Source organism: Chiloscyllium plagiosum, chromosome 11 (genome assembly GCF_004010195.1).
Source record: "Chiloscyllium plagiosum isolate BGI_BamShark_2017 chromosome 11, ASM401019v2, whole genome shotgun sequence".
NCBI lineage: Eukaryota > Metazoa > Chordata > Chondrichthyes > Orectolobiformes > Hemiscylliidae > Chiloscyllium > Chiloscyllium plagiosum.
The window spans coordinates 93126018-93152780 of record NC_057720.1 but is presented as its reverse complement, the minus strand read 5'-3'; the positions used below and the strand labels follow the sequence as shown (position 1 = coordinate 93152780).

At 43.6% G+C, this 26763-nt stretch overlaps 1 protein-coding gene across 1 annotated transcript in view; it reads right to left on the bottom strand.

Moving 5' to 3' along the window:
• Positions 1-26763, bottom strand: part of cop1 (COP1 E3 ubiquitin ligase) — a 99267-nt gene that overhangs the window by 2794 nt on the left and 69710 nt on the right. Inside the window, exons 12-18 of the mRNA XM_043698537.1 lie at positions 25631-25774; positions 19136-19244; positions 16317-16398; positions 15357-15473; positions 10316-10433; positions 7786-7910; positions 6924-7084 (exon numbers count right to left, since the gene is read on the bottom strand). Of these exons, the coding sequence (XP_043554472.1) occupies positions 6924-7084; positions 7786-7910; positions 10316-10433; positions 15357-15473; positions 16317-16398; positions 19136-19244; positions 25631-25774 (856 nt within the window). The remainder of the gene's footprint in view (positions 1-6923; positions 7085-7785; positions 7911-10315; positions 10434-15356; positions 15474-16316; positions 16399-19135; positions 19245-25630; positions 25775-26763) is intronic.

Here is a 26763-nt window from a genome sequence, read left to right as displayed (position 1 = left end):
TGGATAGTACAGGTTACAAAAAGGACATAGATAAGCTGCAGAGCTGGGCTGAGGGGGGCAAATGGAGTTTAATGTGGAAAAGTGTGAGGTGATTCACATCAGACGCAGCTACAGAAATAAAGAGTACTGGGCTAATGGCAAGATTATTGGTAGTGTAGATGAGCAGAGAGATTTCGGTGTCCATGTACATTGATCCTTGAAAGTTGCCACCCAGGTTGATAGGATTGTTAAGGCAGCATATGATGTGTTAGCTTTTATTAGTAAAGGGATTGAGTTTTGGAGCCATTAGGTCATGCTGCAGCTGTACAAAACTCTGGTGTGGCCACACTCGGAGTATTGCATATAGTTCGGATCACTGCATTATAGGAAGGATATGGAAGCTTTGAAAGGGTTCAGAGGAGATTTAGTAGGATGTTGCCTGGTATGGGCGGTGGGTCTTATGAGGAAAGGCTGAGGGACTTGAGGCTGTTTGCGTTAGAGAGATGATTGAGTGGTGACTTTATTGAGACATAAGATAATCTGAAGGTTTGATAGAGCGGGAAGTGCGAGCCTTTTTCCTCGAATGGTGATAGCTAGCACGAAGGGACATAGCTTTAAATTGAGGGGTGATAGATATAGGACAGATGTCAGGAGGTATGTTCTTTACTCAGAATAATTAGGGCATGGAACGAACTGCCTGCAACAATAGTAGACTTGACACGAAGGGCATTTAAATGGTTATTGGATAAACATATGGATGATAATGGAATAGTGTAGGATAAATAGGCTTCAGATTGATTCCACAGGTCAGTGCAACAGATGGCCGAAGGACCTGTACTGCGCTGTTATGTTCTAATCCCATGTGCTAGTAGTTAGGTACAGTATCCTCTCAAACTTTACAACCTTATGATGTACTGAAACACTTGGATTTAGCTCAGGAACAGGAAACAGTGAATAGTTGAAAAATGGTTACACTTCACATCAGAGGCTAACTGCCAGTGACCCAAGGGCCAAATCTAGGGCCACTGTTTTTTCTTTGTTTACATATGATATGTGAAAATGACCTGAATCATGCCCAAAGGACAGGAAGAGAAATGCCAAGATCCCACTGATATTCACTATGACATTTTCTTGACGTTCTGTATCTTTTAAAAATGGACAACCTTACTGGGCACAGAACTGCACTCCCAGAGGCTTCTGAACAACCTGCATTACATAGGCATTTTAACAAAAGGTGTCAGAAAAGACTTGAAGATGAGTTGTTTACCTCAATTCAGCTGTGGACAAAGGAGAAAGATGATCTATGGTGCAAAAATGAACACTAATGCTTTTACATTTACCTTTTCACCTCATAATAGAAACTCTGCTGGAGGAGGTAAAGCTACACAACTTAATGACCTCGAAGGTGACAGGGGATGCATTTTGGAAGGACTAAAATAGCAGCATTCTACACATTGAAAGGTAGGACCCATGAAAGAGCACAAGGGACAAGAGGAACGTTGCTGTATATGTCCATAGATCCTTGAAGATAACAGGACAGATACAATAAGGTGGCTAAGAAGGTATATAGTCCTATAGCACAGTCTATAAGAGTCCTACAGCACATAGACAAGCCCTTTGGCCCAAACTGGTCTATGCTGACCACATTAACCCCATTTCCATGCACATGGCCCATACCCTTCTAAATCTTCCCTATCCATCTGTCTAAATGCCATTTAAATGTTGTTAATGTACCCACTTCAACCACTTCCACTTGGCAGCTCATTCCATATGCGTGCCACCCTGTATTTTAAAAAAAAGGTTGCCCCTCATATTCCCTTTTATTCTTTCCCCTCTCACCTTAAACTGATGCCTGCTCGTCCTCCATTCCCGAACTTTGGGAAAAAGACCAAATACATTCACACTATCCACACCTCTCACGATCTTATGTACTTTTATAAGAATCCCCCATCAGTCTCCCATGCTCCAAAGAAAAAAAGTCCTAGCTTCTCTAACCTCTCCCTAACTCAGACCACTGATTCCTGGCAACATCCTTGTAAGATTCTTTGGCACTCTTTCCAGTTTAATAATATCCTTCCTATAAACAAGGCGACCAAAACTGAACACAATACAAGTGCAGCCTCATCAACGTCCTGTACAACCACAAGATAACTTCCCAACTTCTACACTCAATGCCCTGCCTGATGAAGACCAGTGTGCCAAAAGCCTTCTTCACCGCCCTGTCCACCTGTGACTCCGCTTTCAGAGAATCGTGCACCTGAACTCCAAGGTCTCTCCATTCCATAACACTCCTTAAGGCCCTACCATTCACCATGGAATATGGAATATTTAGTCATAGCATTGATAATAAGAGCAGTGATGATAATGGTGGAGTTGGATATAGCATTAGTTAGATTAGATTACTTTACAGTGTGGAAACAGGCCCTTCGGCCCAACAAGTCCACACCGACCCGCCCAAGCGTACCCACCCATACCCCTCCATTTACCCCTTACCTAACACTACGGGCAATTTAGCATGGCCAATTCACCTGACCTGCACATCTTTGGACTGTGGGAGGAAACCGGAGCACCCGGAGGAAACCCACGCAGACACGGGGAGAACGGGCAAACTCCACACAGTCAGTCGCCTGAGGCGGGAACTGAACCCGGGTCTCTGGTGCTGTGAGGCAGCAGTGCTAACCACTGTGCCACCGTGCCACCACAGGACTACTGCATACAGTTTTGGTCACCATATTATAAAGGAGGATATGACTGCACTAGAGGGTGTTGAAGACGTTCACGAGGATATTACCTGTGATGGCGCTATGAGCTATGAAGAGACCAGACAGGCTGGGGCAGTTTTTTGTTCAGAAGAGAAGGCTAAGGGGATCTGAGGTGTATGAAGTTCTGAACAGCACAGGCAGGGTAGGTAGGTAGAACAATTTCCCCATGAGCAGAGGGCAATAAAGCTAATGTGATGCCAAACAATATAATGCGATGACAGGATAGATGGCCAAAATACAGGGAGATATTGAAGTACATCTAAGAGGGGCAAAGGCCGGTGCAATGAAGAGGTTTGAGAAGGTAACTGCAAGGCGTCCAGCCTCCTGAAAACTTAAGCATTCGTGCTGAAACAGTTTAGCTCAGGTGGTGCAAGACACCAGAATGAACACCAACATCTGAGACAGTTGTGGCACTGGGGACATATATATAGGGAGGGGCGACCCCCTTGAGGGCTCTACAAATAAGACAGGATTTTTAAATCAAGGCATTGCACAAATTGGAACTCAGGAGGATCAATGAGCATAGGGTCATTGGTAAATGGAACTTGGTCAGTGCCAGTACAAGGTGCAGCAAGGTTTTGAGTTTACAGTTTACAGAAATTGAAACCAGGTGGTTTGCTTGGAGTCCTGAAGTAATAAGAATGCAGTGGAGAGATTCAACAGAAGAATGTCAGAATTGAGTGATATTACAGATGAGGAAATAGTCTCAGTAACAGAATGGATTCATTGACAGAGGCTTATTCATGCGTTATGCAAGGCTGTCAATAGTCTGACCTGCTCCCAGATGGCTGCTAGGGGCAGGAATGGCAGTATGAACTCAGAAATGGAGTTGGCTCTTGAAAACCAAATAGTGGCTTCAACCTTCCAGACATTGAGCTTGATAAAGTTTCTGCCCATCCATGAATGTCATACCAGCAACTGAGAGGTTTGCAGTGGTGTAGTGTTGATGCCATCAAACTACATATGAAAACCAACCAGTGGGGGGCAGTGTGTGGGTGAGTGGTAGGAGGGACATCGAAACATAGAAGATAGAAGGAGTAGGCCAGTTGACCCCTCCAGCCTGCCCTGCCATTCAATTCATGGCTGAACATCAAGCTCAACACCCTAAATCTTGCCACCCCCTCATATTCACTGATACGTTAGCAACAACAGCTCCATGTACCTCCTTCTTGAAAAAAAAAACAATGTTTTGGCCTGAATCATTTTGTGGTTGTGAATTCTACAGGCCCACCACTTTTTGGGTGAAGCAAGCTCACCTCATTTCTGCATTAAAAAGGTTTATTCCTTATCCTTTAACTATGACTCCTGGTTTTAGACACTTGCCATCATGAAGACAGACAGGATTCACCCAGTACCATTGGCGTAGTTAAAAGGGTTCCACTTCTAAGCAATGGTATGAATGCATTATCATCATTATATTCCAAATTCAAATTTAACAGCTGGTAAAACATTTAAAGTATATTTACACCGATAATTTGATGAATTCTATGGGATTAAATGTTGATGTTACAGAGGGGAAAGTGCTGGATGTCTTGAAACGCATAAAAGTGTGTTTAAAATCCCCAGAACCTGATCAGGTATACCTTAGAACTCTGTGGGAAGCTAGGGAAATGATTGAGTACAGGAGTTGGGAGGTCATGTTGCCGCTGTACAGGACATCGGTTAGGCGTGCAATTCTGGTCTCCTTCCTATCGGAATGATGTTGTGAAACGTGAAAGGATTCAGAAAAGGATTTACAAGGATGTTGCTAGAGTTGGAGGATTTGAGCTATAGGGAGAGGCTGAACAGGCTGTCTTCCTTGGAGCATTGGAGGCTGAGAGGTGACCTTATAGAGTTAGAGTTAGAAAAATGTTATTTTTTTCTTTAAACAGTGTAACTCAGGGACTTTCACTCACTCATATTTTTAACAGATTACAAGGCAAGATGAGCTTATTTGGGTGCTCTAGTTTTAATTAGCAGCGGGGTTCGACCTCCGCGTCATAACGCTGGATCAGTAGGGGAATTAAGGGTTAACATAGAAAAGTACAGCACAGAACATGATGGCCATGATGTTGTGCCAAGGATTAATCCTAATGTAAAAAATAAACTTAACCTATGCACCCCTCAACTCACTGCTATCCATGTGCATGTCCAGCAGTCGCTTAAGTGTCCTTAATGACTCTGCTTCCCCCACCACCACTGGCAACGCATTCCACGCATTCACAACTCTGTAAAGAACCTTCCTCTGACGTCCCCTCTATACCTTTCTCCTAATATCTTTAAACTATGACCCCTCATACCAGTCAATCCTGCCCTGGGGAAAAGTCTCTGGCTATTGACTATCTATCCCTCTCATTATCTTGTATACCTCCATCAGGTCACCTCTCTTCCTCCTCCTCTCCAGACAGAAAAGTCTGAGCTTAGTCAACCTCTCCTCATAAGGCAAGTCCTCCAAGTCCAGGCAGCATCCTGGTAAACCTTTGCACCCTCTCCAAAGCCTCGGTATCTTCCCTATAGTAGGGCGAACAGAACTGGACACAATATTCCAAGTGTGGTCTCACCAGGGACCTGAGAGCTGTAGCAAAGCCTTGCGGCTCTTAAACTTAATCCCCTGTTAATGAAAGCCAAAACACCATATGCTTTCTTAACAACCCTATCCACTTGGGTGGCAACTTTGAGGGATCTATGTACTTGAATACCAAGATCCCTCTGCTCCTCCACACTGCCAAGAATCCTGTCTTTAACCCTATCTTTAGCATTCGAGCTTGACCTTCCAAAATGGATCACTTCACATTTATCCAGGTTGAACTCCATTTGCCATTTCTCAGCCCAGTTCTGCTTCCTGTCTATGTCGCGCTGCAGCCTGCAATTGCCCTCGATACTATCGACGATCATCTGCAAATTTACTAACCCCTCAACCTCCTCATCCAAGTCATTTATAAAAACTACAAAGAACAGAGTGCTGTGGGACCCCACTCAACACTGATCTCAAGGCAGAATACTTTCCGTCTACAACCACTCTCTGCCTTCTGTCAGCCAACCAATTCTGAATCCAGGTATCCCTGTATCCCATACTTCCTGACTTTATGAATGAGTCTACCATGGGGAACCTTATCAAAAGCCTTGCTGAAGTACTTGGAAAGGACAAGAACGTGGCCATGTGGAATGTCCAATCAGGAGTGGCATGCTACCTGTCAGTGCTACGGTTTGACTTCAGCCTTGGGCAACTGTCTGTGTGTTCTCCCCATTTCTGCATGGGTTTCCACTGGTTGCTCCGGTTTCCTCCCACAGTTCAAAGATGTGCAGGTTAGATGGATTGGCAGTGTTACGTTGCCCATAGTGTCTAAGGATGCGCAAGCTAGTGGATTAGCCATGGGAAATGCAGGGTTATGGTGGTAGGGTTGGGGCGGCAGGGTCTCAGTGGATTCTCTTTGGAGACTCAACCAGCCAAACAGTCTCTATCTGCACTTCAACTTCCAAATAAGCAGCACTCTGAAAGTTCCTGTTTTCAAATAAACTTGTTTGACTATGACCTGTTGTGTGTGATTTCTGACTTTGTCCAACATCGGCACCTCCACTTCATAGCTTTACTAGACATTGGTAACTACATTTGGAATACTGCGTACAATTCCGGTCACGCTACTATAGGAAGGATGTTTTTGAACTGGAAAGAGTGCAAAGAGGATTTTACGGAGACTGGACTTTAAGTTATAAGTAAAGGCTGGATAGGCTGGAACTTTTTTCCTCAAGATCCTAGGAAGTTGAGGGATGGTTTTATAGAGGTTTATAAAATCATTATGGGCATAGATAGGGCGAATAGCTAAGGTCTTTCCCCCAGGTTTGGGAAATCCAAAACTGGAGGGCATAAGTTTGAGATAGGAGGGGAAAGATTTAAAAGAAACCTGAGGGGCATTTCATTCCCCCCACACAGAGGGCAGTGCAAATATGATCTGCCAGGGAAAGTAGCAGAGGTGAGTACATTACAAAATTTAAAAGACATTTGGAAAAGTACATGAATAGGAAAAGTTTAGAGGGATATGGGCCAAATGCAGGCAAATGGGATTAGTTCAATGTAGGAAACCTGGTCGGCATGAATGAATTGGGTTGAAGGGTCTGTTTCCATGCTGTACGAATATATGATTACCAATATGCTGGTATTATCAACTTACAACGTCTGGTTAACACCCTCAATACATCACTTACCCCATCCGGTAAAGCTCTCCAGCACACCGCACTGACAAATTCATTGCTGTCATCCTCCTTTTTCTCCTTGTCCAAGACACTTTTAACTGTGTCAAACTTGAAGGTGAGCAGTGTTTTTGAGAGCCCCTTATAGTAGAGGTAGAGAGAATTGTTTTCACTTCCTAGAATAAATGAGGCATCAGACATTAATGTTCAGATTTGAGCAATTTTTATTAAATCACAAAACATGGGCCGGGTGCTGGCAGGTGGGACTAGATTGAGTTGGGATATCTGGTCGGCATGGATGAGTTGGACCGAAGGGTCTGTTTCCATGTTGTATATCTCCATGACTCTATGACTCAACAATAACAATATGGCTCGCACTGTCCTTGGCATCTTTTAAATTATTTCTTAAAACCGCTCCTTCAACCAACATGACTCAACATGGGGAGTCAGTCACAGTCACAGAATCATAGAATACCAACAGTGTTGAAAGAGGCTATTCGGGCCATCGAGTCTGCACCAACTCTCTGAAGAGCCTCCTATCCACACCCAGCCCCCTATCTTTTCCCCATAACCCCTCATTTACCATGGCTACTCCACCTAGCCACACATCTTTGGACTGTGGGAGGAAACTGGAGTGCACACTGGAAACACACACTGACGTGGGGAGAATGTGCAAACCCCACACAGTCACCCGAAGATGCAATCGAACCACAGCCCCTCATGTTGACAGGAAGCCAAGCTAACCACTGAGCCACCATACCGCCCAGTTTTGTAGGGCCTGTACTCAGAAGTGGGTGTGTGTCAACACGTTCCCTCACTTATAATAAATGCAGATTCTCCTTAATTTAGATGTAGTAGAAAATATACGGCTACTCACCACAGGCAATGTAATCCCCATTGGATGCCAAACCCACAAAGTTCTTTTCGTTGATGTGACCCTTAAATGACCGTAAACAGTGCGGTCTGTTAACACTCCAGAGCTTCAACTGGCTGTCTGTAGATCTACAAACAAGCTGTCTGTCAGTGGATGCTGTCTATGAAGCCAAGGAACTATCCCTCAATCCCTGCTGTACATAATAATGCACACTGATGACTGCATGGGAGGGCAGGGAGGTGTACCACACTCATTGGAGAATTGAAACAGGGTAAATGGAGAATTTTTCTCATCAGAACAGTGTGCGCATGAGTGTGATGTGGGGAGGAAATGAAGGTTGTCAGGGTGATATAGCACAGAACAGGCCCTTCAGCCCACCCAATTTTACTGATCCCATTACCCTGCACTTGGTACATAGCTGACTATGCCCTGGCTTCTTAAGTGCTCATCCAGACGCTTATATAATGTTTCGAGAAAACCTGACTCAACCAGCCTCTCAGACAGTATGTTCCAGATTATGACCACCATCTGGGTGAAAACAAATGCTTTCTCAGATCTTCTCTGAATCACTTATTCCTCACCTTAAAATTATGCCCTCTGGACTTAGGCACGGGGAAAGAGATTCTCATGATCTATACTATACTTCTCTATTTTCTATATCTTAGTCAGATTCCAGCCCTCAGCCTTCTCTGCTCCAAGGGAAACAAACTCAGCCCAACCATTCTCTCCTTATAAAAGATAACACCCTGGTGAATCTCCTCTGAACCTTTCCTGTGCATCATGTCCCTCCAATAGTGTGGTGATCAGAACTGCACAAATCTGTGGCCCAACCAAACTTTGACAAAATTGGAACAAGACTCCATTGCTCCTATCTTCTACACCCCAGCTAATGAAGGTAAGCATCTCATATACCTTCTTCACCACCCTGTCCACCTGTGCTGACACCTTCAGGGGTCTGTGGACTTGTATCTCAGTATTCCCTAGGAACCTACCATTCATAGTGTATATCCTTCCCTAATTATACCTCCCAAAATTCATCAACTCATACTTATGAGGGTTAAATTTTATCTGCCATTGTTCTGCCAAATTTACCAGCTGATCAATATCAGACTGTAGCCTGAGATCATCCTCCTCACTCTCAACACCAATTTTCCGGTCATCTGCGAACTTAATTATACCTTGTGTTCACATTCAAATCGTTAAATGTACATAACAAATAGCAAGGGTTGCATCACCAAACCCTGTAGTACACTGTTGCCCAGGGGCATCCAATCACAAAAACAGCCTTCCGCCTGCAGTTTGCAAGCCAATTTTGCCAACTTGGAACCCTTGTGCTCGTGCCTTTTAGAACAGCCTTCCAGGATATTTAGTCACTCTTTCAAAAAGCTCAATTAAATTTGTCAGATAGCATCTCGCCTGAATAAATATGTGCTGACTACCCCTGATCAATTCCCAACTTTCCAAATGTCAATTAGTCCTTGACCCTCAAAACCTTTTTTCCCCATAATCTTCCGACCACTGATCAACTGGTCTGTCATTACCTGGCCTATCCCTGCTGCCCTTATTGAATAAAGGACCCACATTAGGTATCCTCCACTTTTCACTTCATTTGAGGCCAGTGAAGTATTAAATATCACTGCCACTGCCATGGCCCCAGCAATCTTCTTCCATTCCTCCCCTAGCAGCCTGGGATGCATTTCAACAGGTCCTGGAGACTTATGCATCTTTATGTCCATTAAAATTCTTAATACTTCCTCCTGACTAATCTCAATGTGTTCAGAAACTCACCACTCCAACTGAAATCTCCAGCTAAAAATCTTTCTCCTTTCTGAATACAGATAGGAAATATTCATTTGAGACCTTACTCGTGTCCTCTGGCCCCTAGAAGATAAAGTGTCTTTGGTCCCCATACTTTCTCGGGTAATCCTCTTGCTCTAAGTATACTTATAAAATGCCTTGGGGATTTCCTTAATTCTGTTTACCAAAGACATTTTGTTGCCCCTCTTCACTCTCCTAATGTTAAACATTCCCCGACACACATTATACTCCTGAAGGGCTTCCCCTGTTTTAAATGTACAGAGAGACAGAAAGACAGACAGAGATGGGACAATAGTGGGAGAACCAATCTGGGTCCCATTGGCCAGTGTGTAGAATCCAGGAAGATGCTGGAATCACTCACCCATGGACAGGTTCCCATTCAGGTATCTTATGGCGAAAAGGTGCCATGGTAGCGCCTACTGTGGCCCGGTTGATCAGAGCATCAAAAAGGGGCATGTGTGCCAATCCTTGTGTCACTGACAATTGCTGCTACCAGGAAAGGTGCAGACACACATTGGTTCATTCTGGATTTGAGGTGTGTTCAACCCATGGTTCCCATCAATTATAAACCATTATAACAATCACCCCAGCTCATCAAATCCTCTGTTCACTGCTCAGAGCAGTTATACTTTCAGGTCAATGACATAGTCTTCTTTCAATTGGGAGACAGCAATGCATTTACACACCACCAATAGCAAAGCAAAACAGAACTCACGCTGAAACTATTTCTTCTCCACTTACAAACTTGGCATAGGATACTGCCTTGCGATGTCCTTTAAACACCATGATAGGCTGTTTAGTGTTCCGCAGATCATAGTAGTGAACACAGTGATCTGTGAAAATAATAAACATTTCAGATCTTGAAAAAATGAAATACATTCAGTGTGGTGCAGTTAAAAATGGTATGACCTGGCAACCTGTTACACAACTAGCCTTCGGCCATTACTCAGACTTCTGTCACAAAGCCAAATCTGGATCCAACTTGCCAAATTACCTGGATCCTACCAACTATTACCTTCCTTATCAATTTCCCATATGGGAACTTGACAAAGGTCTTGCTGAAATCCATATAAACTACTTAAATGCCCCACCCTCGTCCAAACACCTGGTTACCTCCAAAATTTCTACCAAATTTGTCCTCTGACAAAGCCATGCTGACTATTCTTGATCAAAACATCGAAATGAAAATTTATTTCCTCCTTCATTATTTTCTCCAATAGCTTCCCTACCACTAACATGAGCCTATTGTTCCCTGGTCTATCTTTTCCACCCTTCTTGTCAAGTGGAACCACATTAGCTGTTCTCCAGTCCTCACCATTTGGATACAGAACTGGCTCAAAGGTAGTGGTGCAGGGTTGTTTTTCAGACTGAAGGCCCGTGAGTAGTGGAGTGCCACAAGGATCGGTGTTGAGTCCACTACCTTTCATCATTTATATAAATAATTTGGATGCGAGCATAAGAGGTATAGTTAGTAAGTTTGCAGATGACACCAAAATTGGAGGTGTAGTGGACAGCGAAGAAGGTTACCTCAGATTACAACGGGATCTTCACCAGATGGGCCAATGAGCTGAGAAGTGGCAGATGGATTTTAATTCAGATAAATGTGAGGTGCTGACTTTTAGGAAAGCAATTCTTATCAGGACTTATACACTTAGTGGTAAGGCCCTAGGGAGTGTTCCTGAACAAGGAGACCTCGGAGTGCAGGTTCATGGCTCCTTGAAAGTCGCAGAATAATGAAGAAGGCGTTTGGTATGCTTTCCTTTATCGGTCAGAGTATTGAGTACAGGAGTTGGGAGGTCATGTTGCGGCTGTACAGGACATTGGTTAGGCCACTGTTGGAATATTGTGTACAATTCTGGTCTCCTTCCTATCAGAAAGGTGTTTTGAAACTTAAAAGGGTTCAGAAATGATTTACAAGGATGTTGCCAAGGTTGGAGGATTTGAGCTACGGGGAGAGGTTTAATATGCAAGGGCTATTTTTCCCTGGAGCGCCAGAGACTGAGGGTGACCTTATAGAGGTTTATAAAGTCATGAGGGGCATGGATAGGATAAATAGACAAAGTCTTTTCCCTGGGATGGGGGAGTCCAGAACTAGAGGACATAGGTTTAAGGTGAGAGGGGAAAGATATAAAAGAGACCTAAGGGGCAACGTTTTCACACAGAGGGTGGTACGTGTGTAGAATGAGCTGCCAGAGGAAGTGGTGGAGGCTGGTACAATTGTAACATTTAAGAGGCTTTGGATGGGTATATGAATAGGAAGGGTTTGGAGGGGTATGGGCCGGGAGCTGGCAGGTGAGACTAGATTTGATTGGGATATCAGGTCGGCATGGACGGGTTGGACCGAAGGGTCTGTTTCTGTGCTGTACATCTCTATGACTCTAGCACCTCTCCTGTGGCCACAGACGATTTAAAAATGAGTTCGGGCCTTGTCTAGCTTCACCCGTCATTGCCCACAGCAACCTGGAATTCAATTCATCCAAACTGGAGGATTTGTCCAATTTTAAATCCACAAAGCCTCCAACACCATCTCAGTCCCTATATTAAACAGTTCAAGAACTTCACGATCCATGTTCTCAAATTTTGTCAAGAGAAATGTAAAGTATTCATTTAAAACTCTAGCAATGGAGTCTAATTCCACACTCAGATTCCCCATATAGGTCCTACCTCTTTCGCAGGTAATTCTCTTTTCCTTGTGATTCTCCCTTATCTCACTGTTTTCTCATTGCTGCTGTTACTCTCCTAACTACTTTTCTGAGCTCCTCTCAGCACTTTCTAGACTCCTCTCACTTTGAATCAGCTACACATCTGTCTTTTTATTCAGTCCTGAATATTCCTAGACATTCATGGTTCTTTGGGCTTGTTGCTCCGAAAGCCAATATGTTGTACCTCTACTCACCCCAGTACCTTCTTGAATGTCTCCCACTGTTCCACTGTAGATTTACCCTGAAGTAGTGGTTCCCAGTCTACTTTGGCCAGATCCTGCTTTATTTTAATTAAATCTGCCTTAACCCAATCCAACTACCTTTTCTCCTTCTCCATAACAAACTTTCAAGGTATGCAAGCTTCTAGAGAATTTGCTCAAGATAGAATTCAAGGTTACATGGAAAAAGGGGACATGATTGAGATGTATAAAGCTAAGATGACACATAGATAGGGTACACAGGAAGAAACTTTGCCCCTGGATGGAGGGATAAAAAAAAAACAAGGCCATTGATTTAAGGTAAGTGGCAGAGGTTCAGAGGGAATGTGAGGAAACACGTTTTCACCCAGAGGGTGGTGGGAATCTGGAACTCACTGCCTATTAGGATGGGAGAGGCAGAAACCCATTGTAGTATTGAGATGTGCACTTGTGATGCCAAGGCTAAGTGTTTCAAAACGCGATTAGAATAGTTGAATGGTTATTTTCGACTGAGACAGAGACGATAGCTGAAGGGCCTTTATCAGTGCTGTAAATCTCTATGACTGTAACTACCTCTCTCATAGTTGTCCACTCACCCTGTCCTCTAGGTGTTGTTGACTGCCTGTCTTAGTTGACTTCTTGCCTGTTCCTCTAGACGTCACAGGTTGCCTGTCTCCTAATATATACACATCCTGAGTCCTCCCCATGTCTCCTCCTAACGTATACACATATACCAGATTGTAGAATTGAAAACGGTCAATTTTTCCATCACATTCTGCAGTGTTAAACTAAATACAATTTTATTTACCAAAAATACCCGAAGTCATAAGTTTGACCAGAGCCTTCTCTTGTGAACGATTACATTAAGTTCAGCTTACAAAATGCAAGAGCGCCCAGGACACTAGGCCCCACAAAGTGGCCGTTTGACCAAATGTTGGGCTATGGAACCCACAAATCTGAAAGGAATAGGTACACTATTCAAAGGCACAAGTGGTTATCTGCTAGCCAGAGTTGGCAAATTTAGAGTTTCAACAAGAGAAGACCAGAAATGATTGCTCGCTCAATCCTGTAGATGAGAAAGTCTGATCTGGTGATATCTTCACTGCTCAATAATCAATTTAAAACTCTGCGACTGCTGGTGGCTTCCCAATCACCACGTTATAAGGCCAAATCTGACTGAACATTGGTATGTTCAAGAAGCATCATTTGTTAAGACTTATAATGTTAGTGCCCATACTGTTGCTACACCTTAGAACTGCTGGGATCACTTTTGTACTGTATAGCTCCAGAAAGATGAACAATGTTATAAGATGCACAGCAGAAATTCACAAAGACCCTTTCAACAACGCCTTCCAAATCCACAATCTCTACCATCTATAAGGACCCGAGCATCAGAAACATGGGAACTACATCTCCCCTTTGGACCCCTCCAGGCCACTCCCTATTCTGTCTCAGAAATACACCACAATTCCTTTACTGTCATGGGACTGAAATCCTGGAACATCCTTGCTAACATCATTGAGGTTGTCCCTACACCCGAAGTTCAAGAAGCGCTCAGCACAACCTTTGAAGGTAATCCTGGATGGGCAATAAATGCTGGCTGGAGTCAATAATGCCCACCTAACGAACAAATAAAAATAAAACTCCCTAATTTATAGTAAAGATAGGGGAGTCAAATTGCCAGGAAACTGAAGAGGTCAGTCACTGAACCCTACCACATTCTAAAAGCAAGAAGCAAACAGAGGACAACCTGTGCCTAGCTATCACTCCAATGCAGAATAAAAATAAGATGTCTTTTCATATTTCAAGCTTGATGTCGAGGGTAGACACTCACACTTCTCCTCTGGAAGTCCATGTTTGGACCAAGTCCAAATGAAGGCAGGGACTAAGTGGTCTTAGTGGAATCCACACCAAGCATCGAAGAGCACGTTACTGCTTTTCAAATGCTGCTTATGGCACTGTCAACAACTCTTTCCAACTCTTCACCGATGATCAAGAGGGGTAGGGTTGGATTTGTTCTACTTTGTGTACACAGGATATACCTTGGCAATTTCCCATTTTATGGAGTAGATGCCTATGGTTCGCTGGCTGTAAGGCAAGTTCAGTACAATTGCACTATGAAAAGGAACATGCCAGAAATTATCTGGACCACAAATAGCTGACTATCTTGGTGTGTTCTTATTCTCCCTCCACCCTTCAACCCTGAGTAAGTTGTCTGTTGAACAGAAGATCAATTCTTAATATCAAAAGCTTGGCTCACACTACACGTGCTTTGATCGCAGACATCATGGTCATTCCTACCACCCAGTCATAACAACAATAGAACAGGTCATGATCAGGACAGCATGTCTCCCAGCAGTTTACTGTCTAACGTTCTGGACTGATCTGGCAACAATTCACCAGTCACAATACGAAACGAGAGTTCGAAGGGACTGCAATGACCATCAGAATGAGGCGGTTTCTCGGTCTCGAGCCCTAACTGAACTGTTGTGACTAATTGCACATTTAGAACAATAGGGGTTGCTGGTGGTATTGACAGTGCTGAAAGGGAAACACATTTTGCCAAAGCTTTTTCTTTTGCAAACATGAGAACTCATCAAGAATATCAATTTAAGGGGAAAAGTTGTACAGTATAAATGTCAATTTTACCCTTAAATTGGTTTTCTTGCACATTGTCTTGAGCCCAAGACAAAAATCTGTAACAAAACCCGCCTTTCTTTCCAGCAATACACATTTAAAACGGTTGGCACTTTTGTGATTCCAAATCACCACCCCCATGCCAAGGGAACATTCTGCACCAGTGATAACCATGTTCAGGTGAACTTGAGAGGATCAGGAGGGGATTAGCTGAAATTACCTGCACAGCCAAAGGCCAGATGGTACCTGGAGCTGGGGCTGAACTTAACACAGCAAACATTTGCTTTTGCTTCAATGCTTGCCACAGAATTGTCAAGATTTGTAGACCACAACTTCACTGAAATCAAAAAAACAGGGTTAATAAGAAACATCAAATAACTAGGAACATGTTAATCAGGTCAAAGCCCTCCGCTGGGACCATGTGAATGGAGACATTCCCCCAGTTATGAACTCAAGCAGCTTGACTGAATCTGTTCACAACTGGATTTCACAGGTCACAATGGATTCACTTTTCCTTTTGAACAAGCTTTCATCTTTTAATTCTGCTTTCCTTCCACCTGTCAGCGATCGAGGGTCTATGGGTACCCAGGCACTTCCCGATCAGAGGAGTCATGCATGCAAGTCACACAGACGGTGGTACGGGTATGGAATGAGCTGCCAGAGGAAGTGGTGGAGGCTGGTACAATTGCAACATTTAAGAGGCATCTGGATGGGTATATGAATAGGAAGGGTTTGGAGGGATATGGGCTGGGGGGCTGGCAGGTGGGACTAGCTTGGGTTGTGATATCTAGTCGGCATGGACGGGTTGGACCGAAGGGTCTGTTTCCATGCTGTACATCTCTATGACTCTAAGTGGTCAGAAATCTGCATCTCAAACCAATCTCCAATCTCTGGGTCACTGCACACAAGAGCCGAATGCCATCCTATCCAGTTGAAGTCACTAACTGCTCATCAACAACATTAACCTAGGCCCAGAGAAGTACTGAACCCAACTGGAGTGGTTACTGTTCTGTAAATTCCCACTTGCTTAATCCATGTTGGTGGATCCATTGTTCTGACTTACAGTTGGCAGGCAACATTTTTTGGTAGCTGATCCAATAAATCTTGACAATCCAACTTGAACAATAGGTTTAAGCAAAATTTTGGGAAGATTAGTTCAAATCACTGGTCATTAAATTACCTTTAGCATCATCAGAACCTGAAGCCAGGAGTTTGGGATCCATCAGATTAAAATCTACACTCCAACATCGTTTCTCATGTTCCTGTAGTGAAAATACACAACAGCTGTTTAAAAGCAAGCTCTCAGCAAGTAATATTGCTTTGACATCATACAGATCAACAGGGAGGGTAAGTCACAAGCCTCACCCATGCAGAAGCATTTCACTTGATCGTTTATGCGGCTGTTACCTGCCAGCATTTAGTAACAGGAAAATAAACCCCTGCAGCAGGGGTTAAACAAAATGTAAGAACTGAGGCATAGAGCACAATTACATGTTACAGTGTGAACAGAAGTATGATGCTGAGAGGTTAGCACACTTGTAACATTTGCTTATAGAAACCCCCCAAGTATGTAAAACAGGGAATGAAATTAACTAGTATTTCAACAGGCTCGTTAAATTACTTGCTAAACATAACTCGCTCATTTTGTTTTTGAGAAGACTTGTAGCTCAGGTTGAGGCTCTGGATGTAGGTTTGCTCGCTGAGCTGGAACTTTCATTTCCGGACGTTTCGTCACCCTACCAGGTAACATCTTTATTGGGCCTCTGGGTGAAGTACTGTTGATGATTCCTGCTTTCTATTTATATGTTTGGGTTTCTGTGGGTCAGTGATGTCATTTCCTATGGACAACAGGAATGACCACAGGAAATGACATCATCCACAGTGCTTTTCCCCGGAGGCCCAATGAAGATGTTACCTAGTAGGGTGACAAAATGTCTGGAAATAAACCTTCCAGCTCAGCGAGCAAACCAACATCCATAAGCCAAGTGAATAAATTACAAAGATTTTCATTAATGTTGATAGTTTATCCAAAACAGAATGATTCCAGGCACAAACATGCACATGAGATTGCAATAACTTATAGAACTTGGACTCCAAGATATTGAGCTGGGACAGACACAACGGAGAGCTGTGTATATATTTTGATCCAGGTACCAGTCACGCTCTTGGGTCTGGTCTTAGTTTAGAATTGTTTAGGGGTCAGGACAAAAGGTGCGACTGTGAAGTAAGGGGACCAGAAACAGAAACTCGCAGATGAGATTGCGGAATCTCGAACTTCGCCTATGGCCAACCAGTACCTGGCATGGGCTTCTGGTACGGCTGAGAACAGAAATTAAGAGCAACAAACAGTCACACAAGGCCTTGAGTCTGTACCACTATTTAGTAAGATCACAGTTGACCTTCTAAAACTTTAGACCAGAAAATCAGAATGTAGAATCAACATGATTGGAAGTAAGAACTGGTGGAAGTGTTTTAACGCCCTCTAGTGCTGGTCAGGACAAACATTAGAAAAGTAAAGTAAGGAGCATGTCACGAGTAATGCAATAATCATGCAGGCTAATCTTGTTGTCTGGGGAAAGGAAATTATCAAAAGGACCGAGGAATACAAGTTGATGAAATGCATTCAGAGCAAAATGTCAATAAACCAACCATTTATGCAATAAAACAGGACAATATCATAACAATAAATAATCATATCATGGGAAGAGTAATCATAATGTACTTAAAAATGAAACTGAAGCAATATATATTTAAGCATCAATCTATTTAATTTAAAGAAAGTCCGTTCCAAGAAGTACGACGGGCAAGTTGGCCGAGGTAGGTTGGGAATTTAGATGGAGATATAATGGTAAATAATAACAATGGCAAATATGGGTTTGAGCTATCAGGATAGGCTGAGTTGGCTGGGGCTTTTTTCTCTGGGGCGTTGAGGCTGAGGGTAACCTTATTGAGGTTTATATCACAAGGAGCATGGATAGGCTGAATAGCCAATGTCTGTTTCCTAAGGTGGGGGAGTCCAAAACTAGACAACCAAAGGTTTAAGGTGAGGGGAAAGACTTTAAAATAATCCAAGAGGTAACTTCTTCATGCAGAGTGTGGTGATTGTATGGAATGAGCTGCCAGAGAAAGTGGAGGAGGTGGGTAGAATTACAATATTTAAAAGGCATCTGGATGGTATATAAATAGGAAGAATTTAGAGGGATATGGTTGGCATAAATGAGTTGGACTAAAGGTTCTGTTTCCACGCTGAATGACTGTGACTATGACTTATTGAAATTATTCAGAACTATGAACAAATATTGTGTTGTGCTGATTGTTATGAAAAACAATCTGGCTTACTCAGGTGTTTTAGGAATGAAATCTGCTAATATACCCAGTCAGCGCGACATATGACTCCAGAACTAACACACTGTGTGTTAACAGCCCTCTGATATGGCCCATTATGCCAGCTCCAAGGGCAACTTGGGACTGGCAAAAAATGCCATTCTTACCAGTAACACTTATATTTCATTAAAAAAAATGAAGGGAAATAATTCAACATCAGGCAGGTAGACTGCCAGCCCCAATGACTGGTGAGCAGAATCACAAAATGTCCTTTTTCTTGTTCCTAACAGCAAAGCACAAACCATGCATGTCCAATTAGTGCTTTGAAATTCTAAACTTAATGACCTATTGGAGATGCAATTCCATAACTGGACAGCAGTTGACAACAGTTGCTTACCCATCAAGTGCACAACCCTTTTTGAAAGGATTCTGGTTTCAGTTTAGTGACGTCTCATAGTCTAAGAGGAAGCGACTCTCTTCACAAGGTAGATCATCGTTAGTCTTATCGGTGACACCCATCTACATTGCATCAGTAACGAAGAGCTCATATTAATGATTCATGTGAGGGGTACTGAAGCATGCGTGGCCATGTTAATGAGTGCAGCTGTCCGAGTTCTATTGGTGTGGATGAGGACGAGCTCAGAAATTATCAAGACCCAGTAGAAATTACTGTACCTGGTAGACTTTAGATCTCTGCCCTGTGAATCCATCCCACAGAATGACTGTCCCTTCATAGTCACTGCTTGCTAACAGGTTCTTGTGGTAACTGCTCCAGCTGATACAGCTGTAATCAAATCAGCAGAACATCATTAACAGCTTCCCACTAAAGAATTCCTTCACAACAGACTTCAAATGTTGCAGACCAATATCTGGCTGATCCCAAACCGAGGAGCAAGAGGCCGTTCGGATCCATGTTCGTTTACTCAGTTAGAACAGCAGGGCTGTGGGAATCTCAGCAGGGTGACAAGAGAAAGAGATACAAGGGTGATAATAAATGAAAGAACAGTAAAATGTAGACAAAGTAATCAAGGACAAGAGGTAAATAGGGTCATAGTATAAACTACAAGAAATATTGATACGTTGAATAAGTGGGGAAAAAGCCTTTTTGGGCCTTTTTCAAAGGGGTTGAAATATAAGTGAAGGGAAGTCTCCCTGCAACTACACAGAGTTCTGGTGAGACGACATCTGGAATACTAAGCACAGTTTTGTTTCCCTCATTTAAAAGAATTTTCATTCCATCAGAGGCAGTTTAAAAAAGGTTCACTAGCATTAGTGGGCAGCATGGTGGCACAGTAGTTAGCACTGCTGCCTCACAGCGCCAGAGACCCGGGTTCAAGTCCCACCTCAGGCGACTGTCTGTGTGGAGTTTACACATTCTCCCCGTATCTGCGTGGGTTTCCTCCGGGTGCTCTGGTTTCCTCCCACAGTCCAAAAATGTGCAGGTTAGGTGAATTGGCCATTCTAAATTGCCCGTAGTGTTAGGTGATTGGGTAAATGTAGGGGAAAGGGTCTGGGTGGGTTGCGCTTCGGTGGGTCGGTGTGGAATCGTTGGGCCGAAGGGCCTGTTTCCACACTAAGTAATCTAATCTAATGATCCTTTGTACAGCGAAACTGTCTTGTGAGCAAAGGTTAAGAGGTTGGGACTGTACTCACTGGAGTTTAGAAGAACGAGAGGTGACCTCATTGAAACAGGATTTTTAAGGAGTTTTACAGGGTAAACGCCGTAAAGGCTGCTTCCCCTCATGGGAGACTCTACCATCAAAGGGCATAGTCTCAGAATGAAGCGGCTCCAATTTAAGGACTGAGGATGAGGAGGAATTTCTTATCTCAGAAGGATAAGTATCTTTGGGACTCCCTGCCTCAGACAGCTGAGCAGGCAGAGTCCTCATGTACATTTAAGGCTGAAATAGATAGATTCTTGATCAGTGGGGGCATCAAGGATTATGGAGAAAGGGCAGGTAAGTGGGTAAGGGGAAGGTTGGATCTGACATGATCCTATTGAATGGCGGAGCAGGGTCAAGAGGCCAAGCAGTTTACTCCTGTTTCCATCTCTAATGGTCTTATTGGATTGTCGCTGATCTGTACTCTTGCCTTTGTTCCAAATTCCACCATAACTTTGCCAACCACTTATTGACCTTGTCGCATAGAACATAGAAAAGTACAGCACAGAACTGGCCCTTTGGCCCATGATGTTGTGCTAAGATTTAATTCTAATGTAAAATATAATAACTTAACTTACGCACCCCCCAACTCACTGCTATCCATGTGCATGTCCAGCAGTCGCTTAAATGTCCCCAATGACTCTGCTTCCACCATCACCGCTGGCAACGCATTCCATGCATTCACAACTCTCTGCGTAAAGAACCGATCTCTGACATCTCCTCTATACCTTTCTCCTAATATCTTCAAACTATGACCCCTCATACCAGTCAATCCTGCCCTGGGGAAAAGTCTCTGGCTATTGATTCTATCTATTCCGTTCATTATCTGGTATACCTTGATCGGGTCTCCTCTCTTACCCCTTCTCTCCAGAGAGAAAAGTCCAAGCTTATTCAACCTTTCTTCATAAGACAAGGCCTCCAGTCCAGGCAGCATCCTGGTAAACCCCCTTTGCACCCTCTCCAAAGCCTCTGTCTTTCTTATAGTAGGGCAACCAGAACTGGACACAATATTCCAAGTGTGGCCTCACTGGGGACTTGCAGAGCTGCAGCAAAACCTCACAGCTCTTAAACTCGACCCCCTGTTAATGAAAGCCAAAACACCATATGCTTTCTTAACAACCTATCCACTTGGGTGGCAACTTTGAGGGATCTATGTACTTGCACACCCAGATCCCTCTGTTCCTCCACACAGCCAAGAAAATCCTGTCTTTAATCACATACTCAGCATTCGAGTTTGACCTTCCAAAATGCATCACACACATTTATCCAGACTGAACTCCATCTGCCATTTCTCAGCCCAGCTCTGCATCCTGTCTATGTCGTGCTACAGCCTGCAATAGTCCTCGACACTATTGATGGCACCTCCAACCTTTGTGTGACCTGCAAATTTACTAACCCACCCCTCAACCTCCTCATCCAAGTAATTTATAAAAACTACAAAGAGCAGAGGCCCAAGAACACCACTCAACACTGATCTCCAGGCAGAATACTTTCCATCGACAACCACTCTGTCAGCCAACCAATTCTGAAACCAGACAGCCAAATCTCCTTGTATCCCATACTTCCTGACTTTATGAATGAGCCTACCATGGGGAACCTTATCAAATGCCTTGCTGAAGTTCATATACGCCACATCCACTGCTCGACCTTCATCGGCATGTCTTGTCACCTCCTCAAAGAACTCAATAAGGTTTGTGAGGCATGACAAATAGTCATAAATCCTATCCCTCAGAATTCTTTCCAAAACCACAGACCACAGACGTAAGACTGACTGGTCTGTAATTGCCAAGGATTTCTCTATTACCCTTCTTGAAAAGAGGAACATTCGCCTCCTTCCAATCCTCCGGTACGACTCCTGTGGAGAGTAAGGAGGCAAAGATCCTCGCCAGCGGCTTAGCAACCTCCTTTCTCACTTCCCGGAGCATCCTAGGGTAAATCTGGTCTGGCCCTGGGGACTTATCAATCTTAATGTTTTCCAAAATTTCCAGCACATTAACTTCATCAATCTTCATCTGGTCAAGACTGTATCCCAGCTCAATTTTCATTCACAATAAGGTCCCTTTCCTTGGTGAGAACTGAAGCAAAAAACTCATTTAGGGCTTCCCCTATCTGCGCAGACTCCATGCAAAAGTTTCCTCCGCTATCCCTGATCGGCCCTACCTTCTCTCTGATTTATTCCTCACGTATGAGTAAAATGCCTTTGGGTTCTCCCTAATCCTTGTTGCCAAGCCTTTTTCGTGCCCCCTCCTGGCTCTTCTCAGTCCATTTCTGAGCTCCTTTCTAGCAAGCCTGTAATTCGCTAAAGCTGTGCTAAATCCTTGTTTCCTCCACCTTATGTAAGCTGCCTTCCTCCTTTTGATGAGAAGGCCCTCTGTTCTTGTCATCCAAGGTTCCTTAATCTTACCCCTTCTTATCTGTCTCAGAGGAACAAATTTGTGCATCACTCGCAGTTTATTCGCCCAGCTGACGGGCAACAACTGCTCCTTAAATAGTCTCCACACGTCTGCTGTGCCCTTTCTGTGGAACAATTGCTCCCAGTCTGTACTTCCCAACTCCTGTCTGATAGCGTCACAATTTCCTTTTCCCCAATTAAATATCTTCCCTTGGTAACTGCTCCTTTCCCTCTCCATGGCTATGGTAAATGTGAGGCAGCTGTGATCACTGTCACCTAAGTGTTCTCCCAACGCGAGATCTGACACTGTCCTGGCTCATTGCCGAGCACCAAATCCAAAATGGCCTCCCCCCTCATCGGTCTGTCTACATACTAAATAAGGAAACTATCCTGAACAAACCTGACAAAAATGGCTCCATCCAAATCATCTGCACTTAGGAGGTTCCAGTCGATATTGGGAAAGTTGAAATCACCCATATCAACAACCCTGCTACATCTACATTTTTCCAGAATCTGCCTGCCTATTGAGATCGTCAATCTCTCTACTGCTATTAGGTGGTCTGCAGAAAACTCCCAATGCGGTGGCTGTCCCTAACTTCCACCCATACTGACTCAGCAGGCAAACCTTCCTCATCAACCTTTGTTTCTGTAGCTGTGATGCACTGTCTGATTAGCAATGCTACTCCCCCTCCTCTTTTTTCACTGTCCCTGTTCTTTTTAAACATTCTAAACCCTGGAGGGATTTTATTTTGGGGGGGAGGGGGGTGTGGGGAAGAGAGAGAATGGCCAGCAGCCACACCCCAGGAGAGACAAGGGTACAGCCAGAGATAAGGCCCCAGGGAAGGCCAGACATCTACATCTCCTAATGCGAGCCTTTACCAGTCTGATACAACACAGGGTTACATTCAGTAGAATCTGAGAGATTGGAAAGCTGTTTACAGTGGTGTTTGACAGAACTCAAGACGACATTCCCTGCTGCTCATATGTTAATGAATACAACAAAATAGGGTATGATTAAGAAGTTTGCAGTTACTAAAATTTGATGGTGTGGAACCAGACAATTGCAAGGACAGATCAGCTGGGCAAAAAAACTGTTAAGGAAATTCAATCCAGAGAATTAAAATGTCATGCGGGAGGCATGTGAATAAATGATATGGCTTGAGAACTGCAGAGGAACACTGGGACCTCAGTGTATATCGACAGATCTCTGAAGGCAGCAGGACACGTCGAGAAGGCTAACAGGATATTTGGATGCTATGCTTTAGCTAATAAAGGAAAATGTTGAAGGTTATTGTGGAACTGTATAAAACACAAGTTAAAACCACAGTTAAAAGAATGGCTTATAGTTCAGGTCATTATCCTAGACACAGGATGCGATCACACCGAATACAACAGTTGAGAGCCCCTACTGTGTGCAAACAGGCCCTTCGGCCCAACAAGTCCACACTGGCCCTCTGAAGAGTAACCCACCCAGACCCATTCCCATACCCTATTGTCCTACATTTACCCCTGTCTAATGCACCTAATCTACAAATCCCTGACACTATGGGAAATTTAGCATGGCCAATTCACCTGAGCTGCACATCTTTGGATTGAGCGCTTTTATTTGTATTTAATCCTGTGCTGCATCTGCCCTGAGAGGGTTTAGAACATAGAACAATACGGCACAGAACAGGCCCTTCGGCCCACGATGTTGTGCCGAACATTTGCCCTAGCTTAAGCACCCATCCATGTACCTATCCAATTGCCGCTTAAAGGTCACCAAAGATTCTGACTAGATTATGGATTAGACAGAGTATTGAAGGGGGAAGAGGCACTTCAAAATGAGCAAGGGACAATTCATTTGACGGCATCATAACATGTATTGGAAATGGTGGAGCATCTGCTAAATAGTGGGGGGAGGGAGGTGTTGAAGAAGTGGAGGATGCCTTGAATCATAACCTATGACCCCAACTTTATTTTGAGATTCTTTGCTTATTTGGTTTGTGTTTCTCACTTTCCTCATTTCCTTTCCTCTCTGTTCAAATGGTAGCTACCCTGCCAGTCACATCTTTTCTTCATACTTCTTTTGATTAATTATCCCATTACCACTTAAGTTAGTCTTCTCCTATATCACATATTTTCTCTTTGTCTCTGCTTCACCTTTCCCCTGCTGGCCAGCTTGAATCTATAGCCATTTCAAACTTTGTTCACATGACAGGTCATAGACCTGCAAAGATAACTATTGTTCTCTCTCCACAGGTGCCGTCAGACCTGTTGAGTACTTCCAGTTTTTATTTCAGATTTGTAGCAGCCAAAGTATTTCACCTTTGAAATTAGAGTCACAGAGTCCTACAGCACAGAGACAGGCTCTTTGGCCAAACTGGTCTATGCTGACCCAAACATCCATCCACGCTAACCCTATTTCCCTGCACTTGGCCCATGGCCTTCTCAACCTTTCCTGTCCACATATTTGTCCAAATGCCTTTTAAATATTGTTAATGTAGCCGCCTCAACCACTTCCGCTGGTAGCTCAATACGTATGTGTAAACCATTTGCCCCCCCCGGTTCCCTTTTGTTCTTTCCCCTCCAACCTTACACTGATGTCCTTCAGTCTTCAATTCCTCCACCCTGGAAAAAGACAGTGTATTCACTCTTTCTGTGCCTCTCATGATCTTAAACACTTCTGAAGATCCCCCCTCAGTCTCCTACGCCCTTTAAAAATAAAGTCCTAGCTTGTCCAACCTCTCCCTATAACTCAGACCCTGGAATCCTGGCAACATCCTTGTACATTTCCTCTGCACTCTTTCTTGTTTAATAACATCCTTCCTATAGCAAGGATCCCAAAACTGAACACACTACTCCAAGTATGGCCTCACCAACGTCCTAGACAACTGCAACATAACTTCCCAACTTCTATACACAATGCACTGACTGATGAAGTCCAGTGTGCCAAAAGCCTTCTTCACCGCCCTGTCTACCTGTGACTCCGCTTTCAGAGAACCATACACCTGAACTCAAAGGTCCCTCTGCTCCACTACACTCCTTAAGGCCTTCCCATTCACCATGAAACTCCTGCCTTGATTTGACTTTCCAAAATGCAAGAGCTCACACTTATCTATTATTGAAAGTGCTAACCTGATTTTGGAGTTGCAAGTCATTTCGTTGATTGGGTAGTGAATGTCCACAGCATCCTGGATCACGGTTCCATACTCAAACACTTTGATCCGCTTTGTCACACCAGCGATAGCAAAGAAGTCACAATCTCTGTCAAATTCAATGCTGCAAGGGAAAAGCACCTGCGTCAGAACAAAGTTGCGCTTAGTGATGAGCGGCAGGGACCAGGCAGGCTCACTGAAACATGCATCTACACTGCACTTTAAGGTAGGACAATGTCTGGGGTACTCCACAGCAGCACTTTTGCAGCTGAATTCAATATCGGGCTGAGAATGGCAAAGGGAAGAAGATTTCCTTTTCTATGGAGCAATATGGAGCCAGACGGGCTTCTATGATAATGATGATAGTTGCCATGGTCACCTGAGACAAATTTAATATGATAAGATTTATTAATTGTCATGGGATTTGAACCCATGTCCCAACACATTTACTTCTGGATTAGGAGCTCAGGGACATTTCCATTATTACCTCATGGGGAGAAAGGCTTCCTTAGCAGGGAAATTTTAGAACCTTGAGACATGTCATCTGAAAGCACAGCCACCAAACACAAATAAAACCAGAAAATATACAAGAGATTAGAACTGGCAGAGCAGGGGGGCTTCAGTACTGGAAGATATATATGCAACTAGCATGAAACATTTAAATTTGATGCATGCGCAATTTAGGAATCAAATGTAGCGGAATGCATTGTGATGGATGAACAAGACCTGGTCTGACTTAATGACAGTCAGAAGTTAAATGATATAAAGAGGGTAAGCCTGGTGTCGGCTGGCCAGGAATGCCCTGGAATGATTAAGCCAAAAGATAAACAAGGGTTGCAGCAACAGACAGCTTAGTCAAGGGCATCACATCACTCAATGTGATGCAATGTAGATGAAAAGAGGCATCTTAGTGATGATATCAAAATGTAGTCAGACACTCATCTCAATTAAACATAGCATTCAGTTTGCAAACAATGTTGTTCAGCCTTGACAGCAACTAAATAAAGAAACAAAAGCAGTGGCTCGGAATTAGTGCTTGTGGAAGGAATGAAAAACAATGCAGAGTCATTCCAATTACTGGAAAGATTTTGTGTTCAACTAGTACTCGATGTC